Source organism: Lactuca virosa, chromosome 8 (assembly GCF_052849685.1).
Source record: "Lactuca virosa cultivar CGN04683 chromosome 8, Lactuca_virosa_CGN04683_v6, whole genome shotgun sequence".
Classification (NCBI taxonomy): Eukaryota; Viridiplantae; Streptophyta; class Magnoliopsida; order Asterales; family Asteraceae; genus Lactuca; species Lactuca virosa.
Window position 1 is genome coordinate 315,925,964 of NC_136433.1, and position 18,751 is coordinate 315,944,714.

At 34.9% G+C, this 18,751-nt stretch overlaps 1 protein-coding gene across 1 annotated transcript; it reads left to right on the plus strand.

The window, feature by feature from the left end:
- Nucleotides 1-7,055: 7,055 nt before the first annotated feature.
- Nucleotides 7,056-7,595, plus strand: LOC145131716 (uncharacterized). The gene has a single exon (XM_079066374.1). The coding sequence runs from the start codon at nt 7,056-7,058 to the stop codon at nt 7,593-7,595; it is 540 nt and encodes a 179-aa protein (XP_078922500.1).
- The last annotated feature ends 11,156 nt before the right edge of the window (nt 7,596-18,751 follow it).

The window sequence follows — 18,751 nt, forward strand, 5'->3', positions numbered from 1 at the left end:
TGGATCCACCTGCAGATCATCAAAACCCCATAGATGACCTCGATTGGTTTCAGTACTTTGATCATCAAGATCTTTTCAGGTATATATAAACGTCACTTATTACACCATCTTACGCACAGAAAAGTGATTTTGTCGACATTGATCAAAACATGGTTTGGATTTGTAGTGATTAAAAAGAGTCTTTCATCGTGTTGGATTTGATTATCTTGAGTTTTTTTTTTTTTTTTTTTTTTTGCAGTGGAGACATTCTCAACCATCATGATTACGAGTTGTCGGAAAAATTGCCTGAAGTGCTCGATCAGAACGTTTCCACAGAACTTAACAAAGATCAAAACATCATTTCTAGAAATGAGTTTCACGATTTTGATCCCCTTGAAGATATAAGCTTATGGGATTGTTGGGAGGATGGTAATTTACCATTGGTTAGTTTCAGTGAAGACTGTAAATCCGATGGTGAGGCTACATGTAGTTCTAGTGCTGCCACCACTGATCACGGTGGCCGGAAGGTGGCAAAGAGATTGAGACCATTGGAGTTTGAAGAGATAGAGAAGTATTTTGGGATGCCGATAATCATGGCAGCAAAGGAACTAGGGATAAGTTTAACAGTGTTGAAGAAAAGATGCAGAGAGCTAAACATAAACAGATGGCCTCATAGAAAACTTAAGAGCCTTCAATCCCTCATTGAAAATGCCAAGGTAAATTATGATAATAACCTTCTATACATTACTCATGCACTTGGTAACCAAAGTAGTTTTGGTATTTTCTAAAATTTTAATCGTTAGTTTCTTTATAACTAAACATAGGTCCTAGGCATATGCCACATCAAATCAATTGATTTACTACGATCTCCTGATTTATATTTATATAAACTTAACTCATTGTAAATTTTGTGAACTCACATGAAAAATATATTGTATCTACCTTAAAAAAAAATTTAGGAGTTGGGATTAAAGGAGGAGATAGAGACGTTAGAAGGGCACAAGAAGATGATGGAGAAATTGCCAGGTATGGAATTGACAGAAAGAACAAAGAAGCTTAGGCAAGCTTGCTTCAAAGCTATTTATAAGAAGAGAGGACTTAACAATCCTTAGCCATTTTGTTATAATTAGTGGATTTTAATCTACATTGTTTGTGTTTTTCTCTTGATAGTTTGATACCCTTTTTAGTTTCATTTTATGTATTTGTCTATTGATTTTTAATGCAGAAAATTTTGTATAATTTGGGTATTATAGTTTGTATTATGTATTTAGCCATATTCTAGATTGCCGACACGACTACGCCGACGACTCTATACCAGAGGTCTATATAAATAGACTTATGAATTTAGTAGGAATAACTTGATTATAATCTTGTGATTTGTTCCATGTCTGATCCACTCCTAAGATTCACTTGACATGCCCCCAGTTATGTGTAATTAAAATTTTATTAGACTGTTGATCCTAATGAGTCTACCCTAAGTCCACAACCAAACAAGGAACAGGTCCTAAGGCGGACTCACCATTTCTAGGTCAATCATTTCTTAATTACACATAACTTCGAGGTACACCTAAAGAATCTTAGAGTTACCAGTTGTAAATTGTTTGTAATACCAAGTAGTGAGATTCAATGAAATAAAATACATGCCTATTTCATTGATAAACCTTTTAGTAAATATCCTTACCATTTATATACACATGTATAATTTCGCACTTTAGTGAACTATTCTTGGTGTTTCTGTTAACGTCTTGGAGACGGAGTTATGGTAGTGGGTAGACGTAGGTTTTGTACGGGCGTTAAAATTTTACACATCATGTTGCTCGTGCGAAAATAGGGATAGAAGAGATAATTAATAGACGCCTAATCCTATAATTACTTATAGGGGTGATCCTTATTAATTACGTCTATAATCACGTAGTGCATATCAGTTATACATAATTTGAGATAGAATAGACTTTCGAATAAATGACTTTACTCTAAGTCCACAACCAAACAAGGAACAGGAAGTAGAGCAATAGTCATAGATTCTGAGTCTATAATATCTTCAATTATGTATAACCTTGGCGTATGCACTCAGTTATCATAGGCCTACTAATAGAGGTCTTTAGTTTTCACATAAGTTGGTTATAGTATCATCAAATACTCCTATAGTATTTTTAGGTGTTTAGATTCGATTCTTAAAGTATTCCCTGTAGGGTGTAGTTAGGTTGTTAGATTTGTTGCCCATTATGACTATCCCCCAGTATATGCAAGTCACTCCTCGGACAGATATAGTTGATCAGGCTATATCCTTCCCAGACTTGATTTACATATACCAAGGCATACCCATAATGTACAACTCCTCTTCTTTTACTTTATGTTCTTCTAGTTATGACACTATGTGAGCATGTATGCATGTATTTATACTTTTAATAAGAAACCATTCATTTTCTAAAAGTATATTTATTTGAAAAATGCACAAATCAGAGACTATTAGTCCCAATTGTGTTTATAGTTTGTATATCTTATGTGGTTTGATATACTTAATTCACTATAAACTGTGCTCTCATACCAATCTGTCACACCCCCAAACCAAGGATGGCGGAAACGTCCGGGGGTGGAGGACTTCATGTATAGTATCATAACAACAATTGTAATAGTAATTCAAGCAAACACAACCAACATATATATAATTGAAAAAGTTACATCATTGTATGAATTACATGTTTACGAATCAATTACAATATGTTGACAAAATATGAAATAGTAGACGCCTTTAGCGTCCCATTCTCAAAAGCACTTGGTTACCTGTTTAATGATTTCCTGAGAATACAAGTTGTTTGAAAAAGTGTCAACACAAAGGTTGGTGAGTTCATAAGCTTTTGTTTGGTATTATTAAAAGCCTTTCGTTTGTAAAAGTAGTATTTGTTTTAGAAAAATCCAATATTTTCCTTAAAATGTATATGTAGTCTTAAATCCAAAGACCGAAATGTATAAGTAACTTTTCTTACTTATAATAAATAATGTAAGTTTAAATCGACATAAACTCGTTTAATTTTAATGAAGTTCCCGTAAATTCTAATATTCATTAATACTTTATGTGAGTTTATTAAAGCCTTTTCTTGTAAAAGTAGTGTTCGTTCCAGAAAATCCAATATTTTCCTTAATGTGTAAATGTAGTCTTAAAACCCAAAGACCGAAATGTACAAGTAGTGTTCGTTCCTTATAGTAAAACAATGCAAGTTTAAATCGACATAAACTCGTTTGATTTTAGTGAAATCCCCGTAAATTATATGTTTGTTAATACCACATGTGAGTTATTATAACCATGCTATGACCTAGTTGGCCTGAAACGACGTTCTTCAGGCGTCGGAAATGTTATGACATTTGTCACCCCAGACCTATCGGTCTAGCTGTTGCATGCAGCTAAGGTGTGGGTTTGTCAGACCCAATATAGATCTATACACAAGTATCACGCTCTCCCTCGAGGAGACTCTGGTTATAATACAGGACTTATTTGTAAATTGAATCGAATGTCTCACAGAAGTCATTAACGAATTTACGTGTAGTGTAATGAAAACTTGGTACCGTATGGCCGTACCTTGCTTAATGAAAATATCCTTTGTATAAATGTACCCTTTTTAAATGTATGTGTTATGTAATGTTTCATAAAGTCATTAACGGAATTACGTGTTATGAAAACTTGGTACCGTATGGCCGTACCTTGCTTAATGAAAATATCCTTTGTATAAATGTACCCTTTTTAAATGTATGTATTATGTAATGTATCATAAACTATACCTATTATAGTTTATCAACCAAGGGTAGTACGTAGTAATGTATGCAAACTATATTCAAAATAGTTTATTAAATGTTTGAATGTATCGGTTGTACTTTGATTATAATCACTTGTTATTCTTTATATTTTATATGTTCAAATCCATTTGTAAACTGATGTGTGTCTAAATATTAAGATAAAATGTCATATATTGCAATAACATATAATCACATAAAGATATACACCTTGCTCAACATGTTACAAGGTGAAATGAAATTGACAGCAACTTTTTGTTGTATACAGTTTCTGTTACTGTTCTTAGCAAATTTATAGAAAAATCATCAAAGCTCCAAATCCAAATCCGCAAATTCTGAGAGTTTGGAATATGAGTCTAGTTTGTTCGTAAATTTTATCATGATTTTTAGTGATTTCTAACAGAGGTGAAAATGTTCATAATCACAGACTGGTTCGGGTTTGCCTCTGAAATGATAGGCAGTTTTGTAAAAATCACCATAAATTGTAGAAAAATCATATGGAGATGTGCAAGTAGCCATTTTAAAGCTAAGAGTTTGAACTACTTGCACCTGGAACGGTTTTGAAAACTAAAATATTTAAGTTGACCAAAACAGTCCGTAATCGAAGTCCATCTTTTCTGATGTAATCTGTTAGAAAAAGTTTAATTGTGTTCTTGATGATTTTACTTGTATTCCCCCCCCCCCCCTTAAAACTTAAGAAGAACATGTAAATGTAGGGGTATGAACTCACCCTATGTGGTTTCAGTAGATGAAAGTAAGAGAGAGGAAGTGTTCAACCCAAGAACACTAAGAATATGTCTTGATGATTCGAGAATCTAACACCGAATAAGATGGAATTTGTGTAAGATATCAATGATTTGAGTAGAATGGAGTGTAATAATTATATGAATGATGAAGATACTTACTAATTGAAGAAAGAAATCCCTGGAGAAAGCCTTGAAGTTCTTGAAGTTGAGAGAAAAGATGAGAGAATTTTGGAGAGTGTTCTTTGGTTGCTAAGTGTAGAATGAAAGAAGTTAATGAGAATGAGGAGAGATGACCAATTCTCCAGCTCTTAGAACGTGGGAAGAGTTGGAGAATGGGTGTAAAGGTCCACTAAGGTGACAAGGGGTAGTGGGAAAGAGTGGCTAATCATAGAGTGAGGTGGTGGTGGTTTGCTTTTGCCATAAATTAAGGAAAAACAAATATTCCCTCAATAATTAGTTCAACCACTAATTCTTTTAATATATTTTTATAAAAACCCTGGAGATTTATATATTTTGGGGCCTTAGTTTATAAAATAAAGTTTTGGGTGAAAATCCCACGTTAAAATAATGAAAAACGGAGTTAAAACGAAGTCGTAGTCGAAAAACCGGTAAAAAGGGGCCGTCTGCGAGACCTCTCGCATGGGCTGTCTGAGAGGCTTCTCATGCGAGGCTTCTGTCCTGAGAGGCTTCTAATGAGAGGCTTCGGTCCTGAGAGGCTTCTCATGAGAGGCTTCGGTCCTGAGAGGCTTTGGTCCTGAGAGGCTTCTAATGAGAGGCTTCGGTCCTGAGAGGCTTCTCATGAGAGGCTTCGGTCCTGAGAGGCTTCGGTCCTGAGAGGCTTCTCATGAGAGTTTTCGCTTCTAATAGGAGGGTTTTGGTTCCTTAAGGTTATTTTACCCGTTTTTACCCCGTTTCAAGTGGTTTTTGACCCGGTTAAGGGTCGAGATGACCCAAATGATTACAAAAAGTTAAAGTAACTTTTGAGAGAGATTCGGGAGAGATTTGGGAGAGATTTTAATAGAGAGAGATTGAGTGAAAGAGATTGAGAGAGGTTTCGTTTGTGATCTTTTTGAGTGTCCGGCTTCGCAACGCAAGGTCCATAAACCCCGTTAAACCGTGTTTTAGTGTCGTACACACTCCCGATGAGTGTGCAATAATGTTTTATCGTTTTGGTTCAATGTTTACTTAGGAAATTCAACACACGAACTTTCCAAATGATGTTTCTCTCATTAAGATATTACATTGTACAGTAATTACATAGTGTAAACCCTAATATACAAGGGTTAATTGAGTCGATTGGTTTTGACTTGTTGACTTTGTTTGACTTTGACTTGACCTAATTTTGACGGTTGTCACAAACTTTAAAGAAAAGTGTAGAAGAATGACGGAGAGATTGAGGTATTTTACCTAGACTCCAATCTTGAGCTTCAAGAACACCCATGAATCTTCAAAATTTCGAGATTAAAGGCTATTAATGACTGATTTTAGACAGTGTTTAGAGAGAGAGAGAGAGAGTCTTCTTGGAAGGTGGACGAAGTGGTGGAGTGAAGTGTAAGAGAAAATGAGTGAATATGTCGGTTTCCAAGTAAGAGAGAGAGAGAGGGGGGAGAGATATGGACAAATTTCTTGGAGGGAGAGAGGGTTTTAAGAGGCTTTGAAAGCTTTAATTTGATTAAATATGGCCTCTTAATCATTTTTATGAAATAATCTTTAGTTTTTATAAAAATTCTTAGTGCATTTATAAGGTTTAATTGTATTTGTCTTATAAATTAAGGGTAATTGGTAATGACCTAAAATTTTATTTTCCTTGATTATATTTCCCTAAATTTAGTTATTTTAAATTGATATTGTAAAGTTCATAATTATTTTCATATAATTTTTTAGGTTAAAGTTTATAAATTTAGGTATTTAGGGTTTTTAGGGTTTTTCGGATTAAGCTAAACTTTAAATATCAAAACAAAATGAAATTTTGAGACTTCAAATTATTTTTGGGTTTCCTATCTCTTATTCAAGTTAGAAATAATGTTTGTAATTTATTTTTATCGGGTTATTGGCATTTCTATGTAGTGGTTTCAAGATTCAAGAGAAATTGAGGAATCAAGTATACTAGTCCTAGTTTCAACTTTGACTTAAGTTCCTACGAGACTCGGTCCTAATTTCTGCTACTAGGTGAAGTGCATGATATGTGTATATGATTCATGAAAAGGTGTTCAAGTCAAGGCATAACCCGAATTTGAATAGTTGTTACAGTTAAAGTAACTATAGAAGTCACATATGAATGTGAAATCTAAGTACACTATCCATTGTTTCTAATTGTTTCCAAGTTTCTAGTAGGTTATAACTTAGCTTCTAGTTACTAAGTCTAGTATGTGTCGTGCCTATTCGTGCAACTAAGTTTAGTCAAATCCATAACCGACTCGAATTTTGATAGTTGTCACAGTATCAGAGCGGGTTTTTGATACACTTAAAGAATCATGTAGACTTCCAATAATCCCAAAACTTTGCCATGTGGAAAACTAAAGCCATGATTGTTTTGAAACCATGGACTATCAGATGCATAAAATTGTTGAAAAAGGTCCTCACATTCCTATGTATCAACCTATGGTCAACAATTCTCATGTTACTCCCTTTAAGCACAAATTAGAGACTAGATATCACGACGATCACAAGAGGCTGATTAATCTTGATGTAAACCCTAGAGCAATGATAGGAAACTCTCTTCCCCATCACGTGTACCATATTATCCAGAATTGTCATTTAGCTCAAGAGATGATAGATACACTGACACTGGCTTATGAATGCACCGTGGAAGTTCAGGCCATAACCATCAACAACCTCAATCGAAGATATGAGCATTTCTTTTCTCAACAAGGTGAGTCACTTACTCAAACCTTCAATAGGTTTAACTGTTTGGTTAATGATATGCGTAGACTGGAAATCATCAAGCACTCATCACAGTTGGTTCTAAAGTTTCTTGACTCTCTTGGGAAAAGTTGGGAAAATCACGTTGATGTCCTCAAGAATAGTGAAAAGATCAATGCCATGGATCTTAACTCCATATTTGGAAATCTGCAAAATTAAGAAGAGACCAAAGCTCTTCGTAAAGACATCATGAAGAATTCGAGCAAGGAAAAGTTTGTAGCCCTGGTTTCTCAAAAAGAAGTGATGAAGCATATCAACGACTCAGATATCTCAGATTAGGGTGAAGAGAGCGACGAACATCTCATTGATGAATTTGTTGTCACCACTGCCCTTATTGTCAAACGTTACAAAGAAATCAGATTAAACAGGTTTCGAAGAGCTCAGTTGAAGGTAGACAGTTCAGCAAGGAGATCCTCTTAAGAGAAGAAAAATCTAGGTAATTGTTTTAACTGTGGTAGCCCTGACCATTTTTCTAAGGATTGCAAAGAGAAGAAAGAAGCTCAAAGTCCCGAGAACTTTGAAGTTTTGTACAAGAAGTTGGTGGCCCACATGAAGAAGCATAATATCTCTCTGCCAAAAGCTTTCATTGCAAAACAAGAGGATCTTGAAGAATGGGTGGAAGATGAAGAGACGTCTGGAGATGAGGGGCTGAATGTTAAGGGTCTAATGGATCTTATCAATGACTACCTAATGGTAACTCAACATGTGTGATGTTAATACTTCTCACGATGTTCAAGGATCAAGTCTAAGTCTAGAACATACTTGGTACCTAGACAGTGGGTGCTTTAGACACATGATCGGTCTCAAGTCCCTCTCAACAGATTTAGTGAAGAAAGATGGACCCAAGGTGGTTTTTGGCGACAACAATGAAGAAAATGTCATGGGAGTTGGAACTTTTGAGTGCATGGAATTCAAGCTGAAGGAGGTGTTCTATGTCAAAGGCCTAAAAATCAATCTCATCTCCATCAGTCAAATTGCAACGCTGGTTATAAATTTCTTTTCGATTGCCATGAAGGAAAGGTTTTTGATTCTGAGAACAAAATTGTGCTTACTGCACTCAGGGACGACAACATTTATATGGTTTGATTTTGTTTTTTGGACATTGTTCCTTTATTTGTTTTTACTTTATGCTTTGCTACTTTAAAATTTCTAAACATAAGTTGCTAGATTTTTTATTTACTATAACTTTTTCCTTCAAAAAAAAATTTTAACTTTTATTTTACCAAAGGAGTATACATTGTACATTTTGCTAGTAACATTGCCTATATGTGATCTTCTCTCTCACCTTCTAAATGTCTCTGGATCCTCTTCTCCATCTTGACATTGATCTTAACTGATTAGATCAGCGTGTCATTCCTTGAATGCATCACCTTCGTTGTAGAGCTAGTTGAAGTTGACTCTGCATCTTTACTTCAGCACCAATCGCTCTCTCACAGAAGCTGATGCTCACATTGATTGACATGTTGCATCCTGTTGATGAGACCAGATAGGAAAGAACTATGCTACTAAGTATTCTACTGGGCACATATCTCTTTTGTCTTGAACAACCTATTTATGTTTCAATGGGATGAAATGAATTTAGGTGACATAGCACGTCTAATTTCCATTGACGCTATCACTACAACACCATCCCCTCAGAGATCCAAAGGCGTCTTCAACAAGAAACTGGTCCCACCTTCTCTTCCTTCATGGATCACAACGAGTGGAACCTTCGTGTTTTGTCTTAGTGAAGTTTATAATTCGAAAGTTACAAAGATTGGATCCTTTTAACTTGTTGTTTACAAAGACAGGTTCATTCTCTTCCTTCGTTATCATGAAGCTTGGAATTAATCAGGAGTATCTCAACGATTAAAGACATTCTCTCTCTTTGTTTACTATGAATTGTGATTTTGTTTAATATATTTGATCTTGTTTGCTTTCTTTTATAGAAAATGTTGAAGGGTAGATATCTCGTAAAATGGAAGTATATTTATGGCCATTCAATTCAAAAGATTTGGTGGATCGAGTCTTTATTGCGTTTCTGAAAAAGCTGCACAAATATTGTTTTATTGAATATTTCCTTGTTTCACTAACTCTTGTTGTATTCTTATACTATTTATTATTCTGTCCTATACTATTTAAATGAACTGATAGTGAACTTTATAGTTATAGATTGCAACATAACTCCATGATACGAAAGTTATACCACTTCTTGTTAATGAGTTAACACCGTTTGTGATTCACGTTGATTCCACCTCAACGTGAGTGAAACAATCCATTCTTTCCTTAGTATCTTCTTAATAAAACATGACGTTTCAATGTGATATACCACACACTGATAAAAGTTTGAAACTCTGTGTCGATGGTTAGTCTATGTACCGTTGGCAATCACATGCACCAACCCATTCTTACCCTTACATTCTTCTTTAAAGCATTATGATTTAGCATAATGTACCATACGTTGATGAAGAGCATGAAGAAACCATGTCTATGGTTAAGCGAAAACACTACATCTTATCACACGCATCAAACCATTCTCTCCATAGTCTTCTTTAGAATTTTATGATTCAGCGTATGATACCAGATGCTGATGAGACTTCGGAAAATCTGTACTGATGGGTATATTATTGTCCATGATATATTTCATGCACCTACCCACTCTTTCCCAATAACTCTTCTATTAAGACGTGAATGACTCACTGTATTAGCCATACACTGGTAAAACTTCAACACTCTTTGTCGATGGGTACATTTCATACCGGAATGTATTACACGCATCATACCACTCTTGCCTTTTTCTTCTAATAAAAGTGATTAATGAGTCAGCGTATGAAACCACACGCTGATGAAATCTCACAATACTATATCAATGAATGGTAGTTCAAACCTATACTATCAGGAGAAATCACAAATTTACTGGGTGACCATCATCAAATCACTCGTTGATCGCTTGCACTAATGTTCATAGTCGCTGATGACATGTCTCACTGATGTAACTTACTTATCTCAATGGTAACTTTTTGGATGACGATTAAAAGGTCCATCTTTATCTTAGGATACTAGATTTTTACGGCGCGGATCTTTTCAATCATGATTACATAAAAGGGAAGAAACTTTTTGGTATAGAGTGGGACTACTTCGTCATAGGTCACTTTCACAAGCTATTCAAGCAATTGGCTCTCTCTCTCTCTCTCTCAAAAGGTTCTCTCAACCATCATCTTCCTCAAGCTTTCACAATGCCAAAGCCTCTGTATGAGTTTACCCCAGCGCTAATATCGTCAAAGGTTCTCATGCCCTGAATCTCCCATCATCATTCAAGAAAACAATGTGACGTTCTCTGATGACATCCCAAAGCTGTTCGCGAACTCAGGAATAGAAGATTTCGTCGACTATGTCAAGAGCTGTCCTCTTCGATATGCCTTCTGCGACTTCCCATATCGATTCTACCCTAAACAAGTATGTGAGTTCTACTATTCATGTTCTGTTTATTCTGATGCTCAAACCATTACTAGAACCATTGGAGATGGTCAATATTGGGTTACTATTGATGTGAAATCTTTTCGAACTGCTCTTCATCTTCCTCGATTAGAAAATTGTTCTGAAATTCCCTCAGAAGAAAGGTATAAGTATGTTCGTGAAAGATTAGGGTATAATTTTAATCTTCAGGAGACCACTCGTGATCCTTACAAATACAGTCTTCGTCAGTGTTTTGGTGTAGGCTGGAAGTACTTAACTAGGGTTATTAGGAAATGCCTTGGACACAAGACTGGGAGTTTGGATCAACTAAATCTCTTTGAGCAAATAATTTTATTTTCTATTATGTACAACAAAATATTGGATTTTTCTCAACTTCTTGATCAAGTGATTTAATGCATCACTGGGAACAAGAAGCCAGTGTATGTTCCCGATCCCCGTTGGCTTGGACTGATCTTGGCTCATAAGGAAGGCTATGTTGAAAGTCATGGAATTGTCATTCCAATTCCTTTCCTCTCCTCAAATATCATTACTACTGCTCCTACTGAAGATGATTTGTGAATTACTGTAAGGATGAAAAATGGATTAACAAACCCTATGTGGTTGAATCGTCTGACTCTGAAGAAGAGAATGATGAGGATGATGATGAAGAAGGCGCTGGTAATAAAGAAGGGGTTGATAAAGAATATGACACTGATGATGAAGAAGAAGGACCAATCACCAATAAGGGAGAAGAATTTGTTTAATGAATGAACTCTCCTCCAAGGATCACTACAAGAAAAACACGATTGTGCTAGGGAAGGTCACTATGGAACGTATTTTCGTTGTTAATCTGCAATGGATCGTGCTATGGAATGGCGTTCCATAGCAATGTTGCTACCACATTGTCTACGGATTTTATTTCTGGTAGCGAGAATGGGACTTGCTAGGGAAAATGCTACCGACTCCATTTCCGTTGGTATTATGCTACCGATATTTCTATGGAACAAAAATTCGTAGCAATTTTCCAACGACATTTGTTATGAAATCACTTTCCGTTGTACTGCTGCTATGGAATTAATTATCGTGGTTACTATGCAACAGAGTTTGTGACAGAAACCAATTCCATAGTTGATTTGCTATGGAAGTACAATTCGTTGGTATTTGCTAGGGAATTCTCCTATGAAATTTGATTTCGTTTGCTTGTTTTGCTATGGAACAAAAAGCCTAGCTAATTTGTGACGACATTTGTTACGACATTATACTCCATAGTAACATTGATAAGGAGTAGTTCAATTTCATAGATATTTAGCTATGGAAATTTGCACCGGCAATAAAACCCGTGGAATCATCAAGTTCATGATGGTATGTATGGTTTGTTTCTTTGTTGGGATGTTGTATGCTTAATTAATTTTCTTATTCTATGGATGAATTATTATTATGATCAATGGAATTTGTAAGATATGGTTTGAATGATATGTTTTTGAATTGGTAATATATTTTGTTTGTTTTATTGTATTTTATATGTATTTAATACTAGGAAAGAACAAACATTTGCTATTATATATGTTTATGTTATCATGAATACTTTTTTAGCATTTCAATGTAAAAAAACTGGATTATAACATAAACGATTACTTAATTGGATATTTAATGAAAATATTGTACATACAAATATCTCCAAAACACATATCCCCTTTTAGTAAATGCTTTCAATGTACCAAAGAATGATAAAATTTCATTTTATTTAATTAATTATCATGAAGGGAACTAATACATAACATTACATTTACCAATTCAAATGCAAAAACTAAAAATTATACAATGTAACCATCCTTTTGTAAAGAAACAAAAACATCTACTCATTATCTTCTTCCTCCTCTTATTCTTCTTCATTGCTCGATGTACTATACTCATAACTACCCTCGCTGTCGGGAATACCATCATTGTCATCCTCATGAATTTCACCTTCTTCATCAATTTTATTTTCATTATCTGAACCGCTGCTTGACATGTCGTGATAATCATCATTGTCTATATCGGCTGTACTTGGTATAATGATTTCATTTGATTCAACTTCATCTTCTTGGAAAGCAACTTATTTTTTAGGGTGATTTTCATCGGACCAACCACAAGGTTTAACTTTAAATACAGCCCACCAGTCCGAGTTGTTTGTTTTCGAACTTGGGTAAGGAATGTAACACACCTGAGTGACTTACATGGCTAAAACAAACGGCTCGAACTTGTTGTATTTTCTTTTGACGTTTATCTCGACCAAGTTATATTATTTGTGAACCTTAACTCCTATGTTAGGTGTTGGATCATACCAATGAAATTTAAACAAAACTGTGGTTTTAATTGGGTAACTAGGGTACTCGACTTCTAAAATTTCCTCTACCTTACCATAATAATCACCTCCTTGGCTACTAACACACAATCCTCTATTGGTTGGTTATTTGTTCAAACCATGAGCTTCTGTGTGAAACTTGTAACCATTGACAAAGTATACACTATATAATTTCACTTTTTTGAATGATATTTTGGAAAGGTCAGATATATACTTGTTGTTTATCCGGAACTTACGTGCCTATATGAAAAATGGTAAAACACTTAATTAGAGTTAATTATAACCATAACAAAAATAATATAATACAAAAATACAAAAATAACACCCACATAGTTTTGAAACCATACTGCAAAGTTCTTCTCAACTTCGGTTGCAAGCTCATGTTCATCCATATCCCCAATAAGTTCGATCATATCTTCTTCAAATATTATGTGTCACAATTTGAATAACATTTTTAAAGTTGCTATGATGTAATAAACAAAATAATGCATGTAAATGTTATTCATAGCAATTACACAACAAATGATTATTATAATTAAAAGTGATGCATATGTTACGTACCTGATGTAATGCTTGATCTTATCTTCGTTAAGGAGTATGTAAGTTTGGGCAGCATGCACTTCCTCATCAGACATCATTCTATTCGTGAATCTTCCATAATGACGCCCAAGATATGAAAATATATCTAACATGTCGTTGTTAGAATCCGGTTGCTCATCTCCTCCTCCATCATCATTTCGAGGCAACTTTCTATTTCGTGTGGGGACACCAATCTCGAAATAATGAGAGCAAAATATTGATGCTTCACATAGCAAGTATGCGTTAACAACGGACCCTTCCACTCGAGCTTTATTTTTCACATCTTTTTTCAATTGATTTAGATACCTATAGTGAAGATTATTTAAATTAGCTTACAAAAATAGCAACATACATTATGATGTACCATACAAACCTTTCAAATGGATACATCCACCGATATTGGACGGGACCGGCTATCTTCGCTTCGTATGGCAAATGTACTGGTAAATGTTCCATGGAGTTAAAAATACCAGGGACAAAGATGGTCTCTAATTTACATAGAATTGTTGGGATCTCGGTTTCAATCCTTTCCATGTCTTTTGTTGTGATTAATGTTGCTGTTAATGTTTTGAAGAAAATACTCAACTCTGTTAATGCTTCCCACACATGTTTTGGCAACATCTCATGAAATGCAATTGGTATCAATCGTTGCATAAAAACATGACAATCGTGGCTTTTCATTCTGAATAGTCTACACCCTGTTAAATCATCACACCTCCCCAAATTAGAAACATAACCATCGGGGAAACGCAATTTCTCCACCCATTCGCATATGGCTTTCTTTTGATTCTTGTCCAGATTGTAGTACGCTCTTTCATTATCATCGACTCCTTTTCTCTTCCTAGAATAGAGCTTCAGATCTCTTCTGGCTGCTACATTGTCCTTCGTCTTCCCTTTGACATCCATTACAGTGTAAAAAAAGTTTTCAAATACATTTTTCACAATATGCATAACATCAAAATTATGTCTAATGAGGTTTGTTTTCCAATATGGTAAATCCCAAAATATGCTTTTCTTTTTCCAACCATGATCACCACATCTTTTGTTTACATCATTAGCATTTAGTTCAATCACTTTTACCAAACCTAATTGTTCAATCTCCCTTAAAGTTTTTTCTCCATTCTTACTTGGAGGAGGACCTTCTGTCACTTCACGATTCTTCTTGAACTTATATTTATCCTTTCTATATGGGTGATTTACCTGTAGAAATCTTCTATGGCAGTCAAACCATGACATCTTATTACCATTCTTTAGTCTGAATGCTTGTGTATGTTTCCCACAATGTGGACATGCTAGCTTACCTGCTGTAGACCATCCGGACAACATTGCATATGCTGGAAACTCGCTTATTGTCCACATCAAAGATGCTCTTAAATGGAAATTTTGTTTTAAAAATATATCATATGTTACTACGCCTTATTCCCATAACTGCTCCAACTCTGCAACAACTGGTTGCAAAAATACATCTAGTTTATGCTTAGGGTTTGACGGTCCTGGCACAAGTGCGGTCAAAAACATGTAAGGCTCTTTCATGCACATAGAAGGTGGCAAAATGTAAGGTGTTATAATAATAGGCCAAGATGAATATTTTTCCAAATGCTCCATGTGGTGCAAACCCATCTGTACTTAGGCCTAATCTTACATTACGTACTTCTGCTGTAAATGAAGGATGACTTTTGTTAAAGTGCTTCCAAGCTTCTGAATCGGATGGATGACACATTACTCCAACATCATGTCCAGGATTCTCGAAGTGCCATCGCATGGAAGCGGTTGTGGCTTGTGAAGCATACAGTCTCTTCAACCTTGGAGTCAAAGGAAAGTAATGCATTTTCTTAAAGTATAGGCGAGAACATCTGGCCAAATTTTTTGACCGTTTGTAACTATCTGCATTGCAGAATTTGCACCGATAAAGATCTTTTTCTTGCTTCCGATATATCATAAATCCAAACCTGCAGCAGTCAATCATCTCCATAGGCAAACCTAGTGCTTGTATTAACTTTTTTCTCTCGTATAAACTACCTACCATATTATTCTCCTCCACTTTCTACAATTATCTTTTCTTTCATACATCCACTTTCTACTTGGATTGTTCATTGTGTTAAATCTGTAAAGTATAAATTTAAATAACACAATATTGTATGTTCATTAATGTTGATTTGAATTCATATATGACATTTGAAGTAAATATATAGTTACCATACAAACATCGTAAAGGTACCTTAACAACGACTCGTTTCACAAAGCTAATGACCGAATGTTGAACCAATCTTCAAAGTTCTCTAATTTGAATGGTTAAATAACTTTTATAATTGGATAATGGCTTAGAATATTAGTAGAATGGTTTAATTGAGATCGACACTTGCAGAACACATATTCAAACAAAGTGTGTATCGATTAGGGAACCTTCGACAACCCTTGATTTCGATGTGTTGGATGGATACTAGGTCAAATTATTGGGTCGATATTATTCAATACCATGTTAAAACTCATGTAGTATATGGATAATTATAAATTTAAATAACATTCATAATAAATATAGATATAGAGCTACTTAAAATATAAATTCTATATACAATATTTTTCTTAATAACGACTTCATTAAACACTTATTTTTATTTCCATAGCAAAAATGGCGCCTTCACTTTAGAGATTGCAAATAGACCAAAGTGCCCTTGAAATCAATCCAAATATGTGATTACTAAGGGTATTTCAGTCAAAACACATTATTCAAACATTATAACCTATTATAGGTCACAGTGGACTTTTGGTTAGTAAAATGAAAAAGTCAAAAATAACATATATATCAAAAATAACATATATATATATATATATATATATATATATATATATATATATATATTAACATTTAATAAAATTAAAAGTATGTATTCCCATTACACCAAAATACAAATACAATATGCATCACTAATTGTGTGAATCAAACAACAATCATATATATAACTACTCGAAACTAATGTCAAACATCCTAGCAAACTTAACCAAACATGCATCCCACAAACAAATATCACAATTTAACAACCAAATGTATTGATACACAAAAGTTGTTCCATAACTGCTCATAGAAGGATGCTTTGCACAACTTCTATGTAAGCCATGAAATTTTATCTGCTTTGTTCTCCTTACCAAGTGGTCTTGAACCTTGTTACAGGTATGTCTTAGATTCCAACTTCTTCTAGTATTAACGTAGGCATTATTTAACATGATCAGAGCTTCTTGCTTCCTTTCAATGCCTTCGGCCATCAACATCATTCCCAGAACGAAGATCACATCCAACTACCCCTGATCGGCTGCATCTTGAAGCAACTGTTTCCCTGCTATTTCTTCCCCTATCGTAAAATACTCCGCCTGACATAGACTAAGTAATCATACAATTTTAAAAATACAAATATAGAAAACTAATTGAATTCATAATTATCCGTATGCTTAAAAAAAGAGTACCATTCCATCGTTGAAGAGTACATGTGGGTTGTTCAACTTTCTGCATTTGCTTATGACTTCATACATATGAACACTTAATGCACGGAACCTTAATCGATTTGTGTCTATGGTTTTATATATTGCGTCTGATGTTACAGAATCCCTAAAGAGTTTGCAACTATAATTCACAAATTGACAAAATTCATCTATTAAACACTAAATTAAGTATGTATACAAGTATAATAGAAGTAATGCACATCATACTTACACTAACTGGCACTTAAAAGCATCGATTGGTGAATTTCCCCCAACCGTAGTAACTATTTTTTCGATCAAGTGCGATGGCAAAGCAGTGATCCTTGTTCCTTGTTGTCTTGTTTGCATTCTTTCTGATGAACAACTCGTTGCCATTATGTTGAACTGCTTCGAGTGTAATTCAAATTATGTAACAACAACGATTTTAGGGTTTATTGATCAACAGGTCGGAATTTTGATTGTTGGGAATGGATTGTAGTTGATCTATCGCCGGTAAACTGAAACGACGGGATGACTCTGACTCCAAATTATGGCACCTAAGTGTTTAGACTTGAATTGACATAATTGCCCGTAAACGTACAAAGGTTACTACGTAAATGGTTAGGGTATTTTTGTCAATACCTACGGGCATTTTTGTAAATAATTGACAGTTTAATTTTTAAAAGATGAAGTTAAATAAAATTATTGTTTAAATTTAGAGAGACGAATTTAAATAAAATTATTGACATAAGTAGGATTCGAACCTGCGACTTCGGGTAAGAAGTAAGATGCGTTTTCCAGCTAAACTAAAGTAACTTCCGTTTCTTCAAATTTAATAACCATACTATTATGGTCATTAATATTGCAGCCCATACGTCATCTATGGGTGATACCATGACACCATAAGAAACTACACCATGTTGACCAATGACCCATATGTCATCCATGGACACCATAAACAACTACACCATGTTGATCAATGACCCATATGTCATCCATGGACACCATAAGCAACTACACCATGTTAACCAATGACCCATATGTAGTTGCTTATGGTGTCCATGGATGACATATGGGTCATTGGTCAACATGGTGTAGTTGCTTATGGTGTCCATGGATGACATATGTGTCATTGGTCAACATGTAGTTGCTTATGGTGTCCATGGATGACATATGGGTCATTGGTCAACATGGTAGTTGCTTATGGTGTCCATGGATGACATATGGGTCATTGGTCAACATGGTAGTTGCTTATAGTGTCCATGGATGACATATGGGTCATTGGTCAACATGGTAGTTGCTTATGGTGTCCATGGATGACATATGGGTCATTGGTCAACATGTAGTTGCTTATGGTGTCCATGGATGACATATGGGTCATTGGTCAACATGGTGTAGTTGCTTATGGTGTCCGTGGATGACATATGGGTCATTGGTCAACATGGTAGTTGCTTATGGTGTCCATGGATGACACCATGTTGACCAATGACCCATATGTCATCCA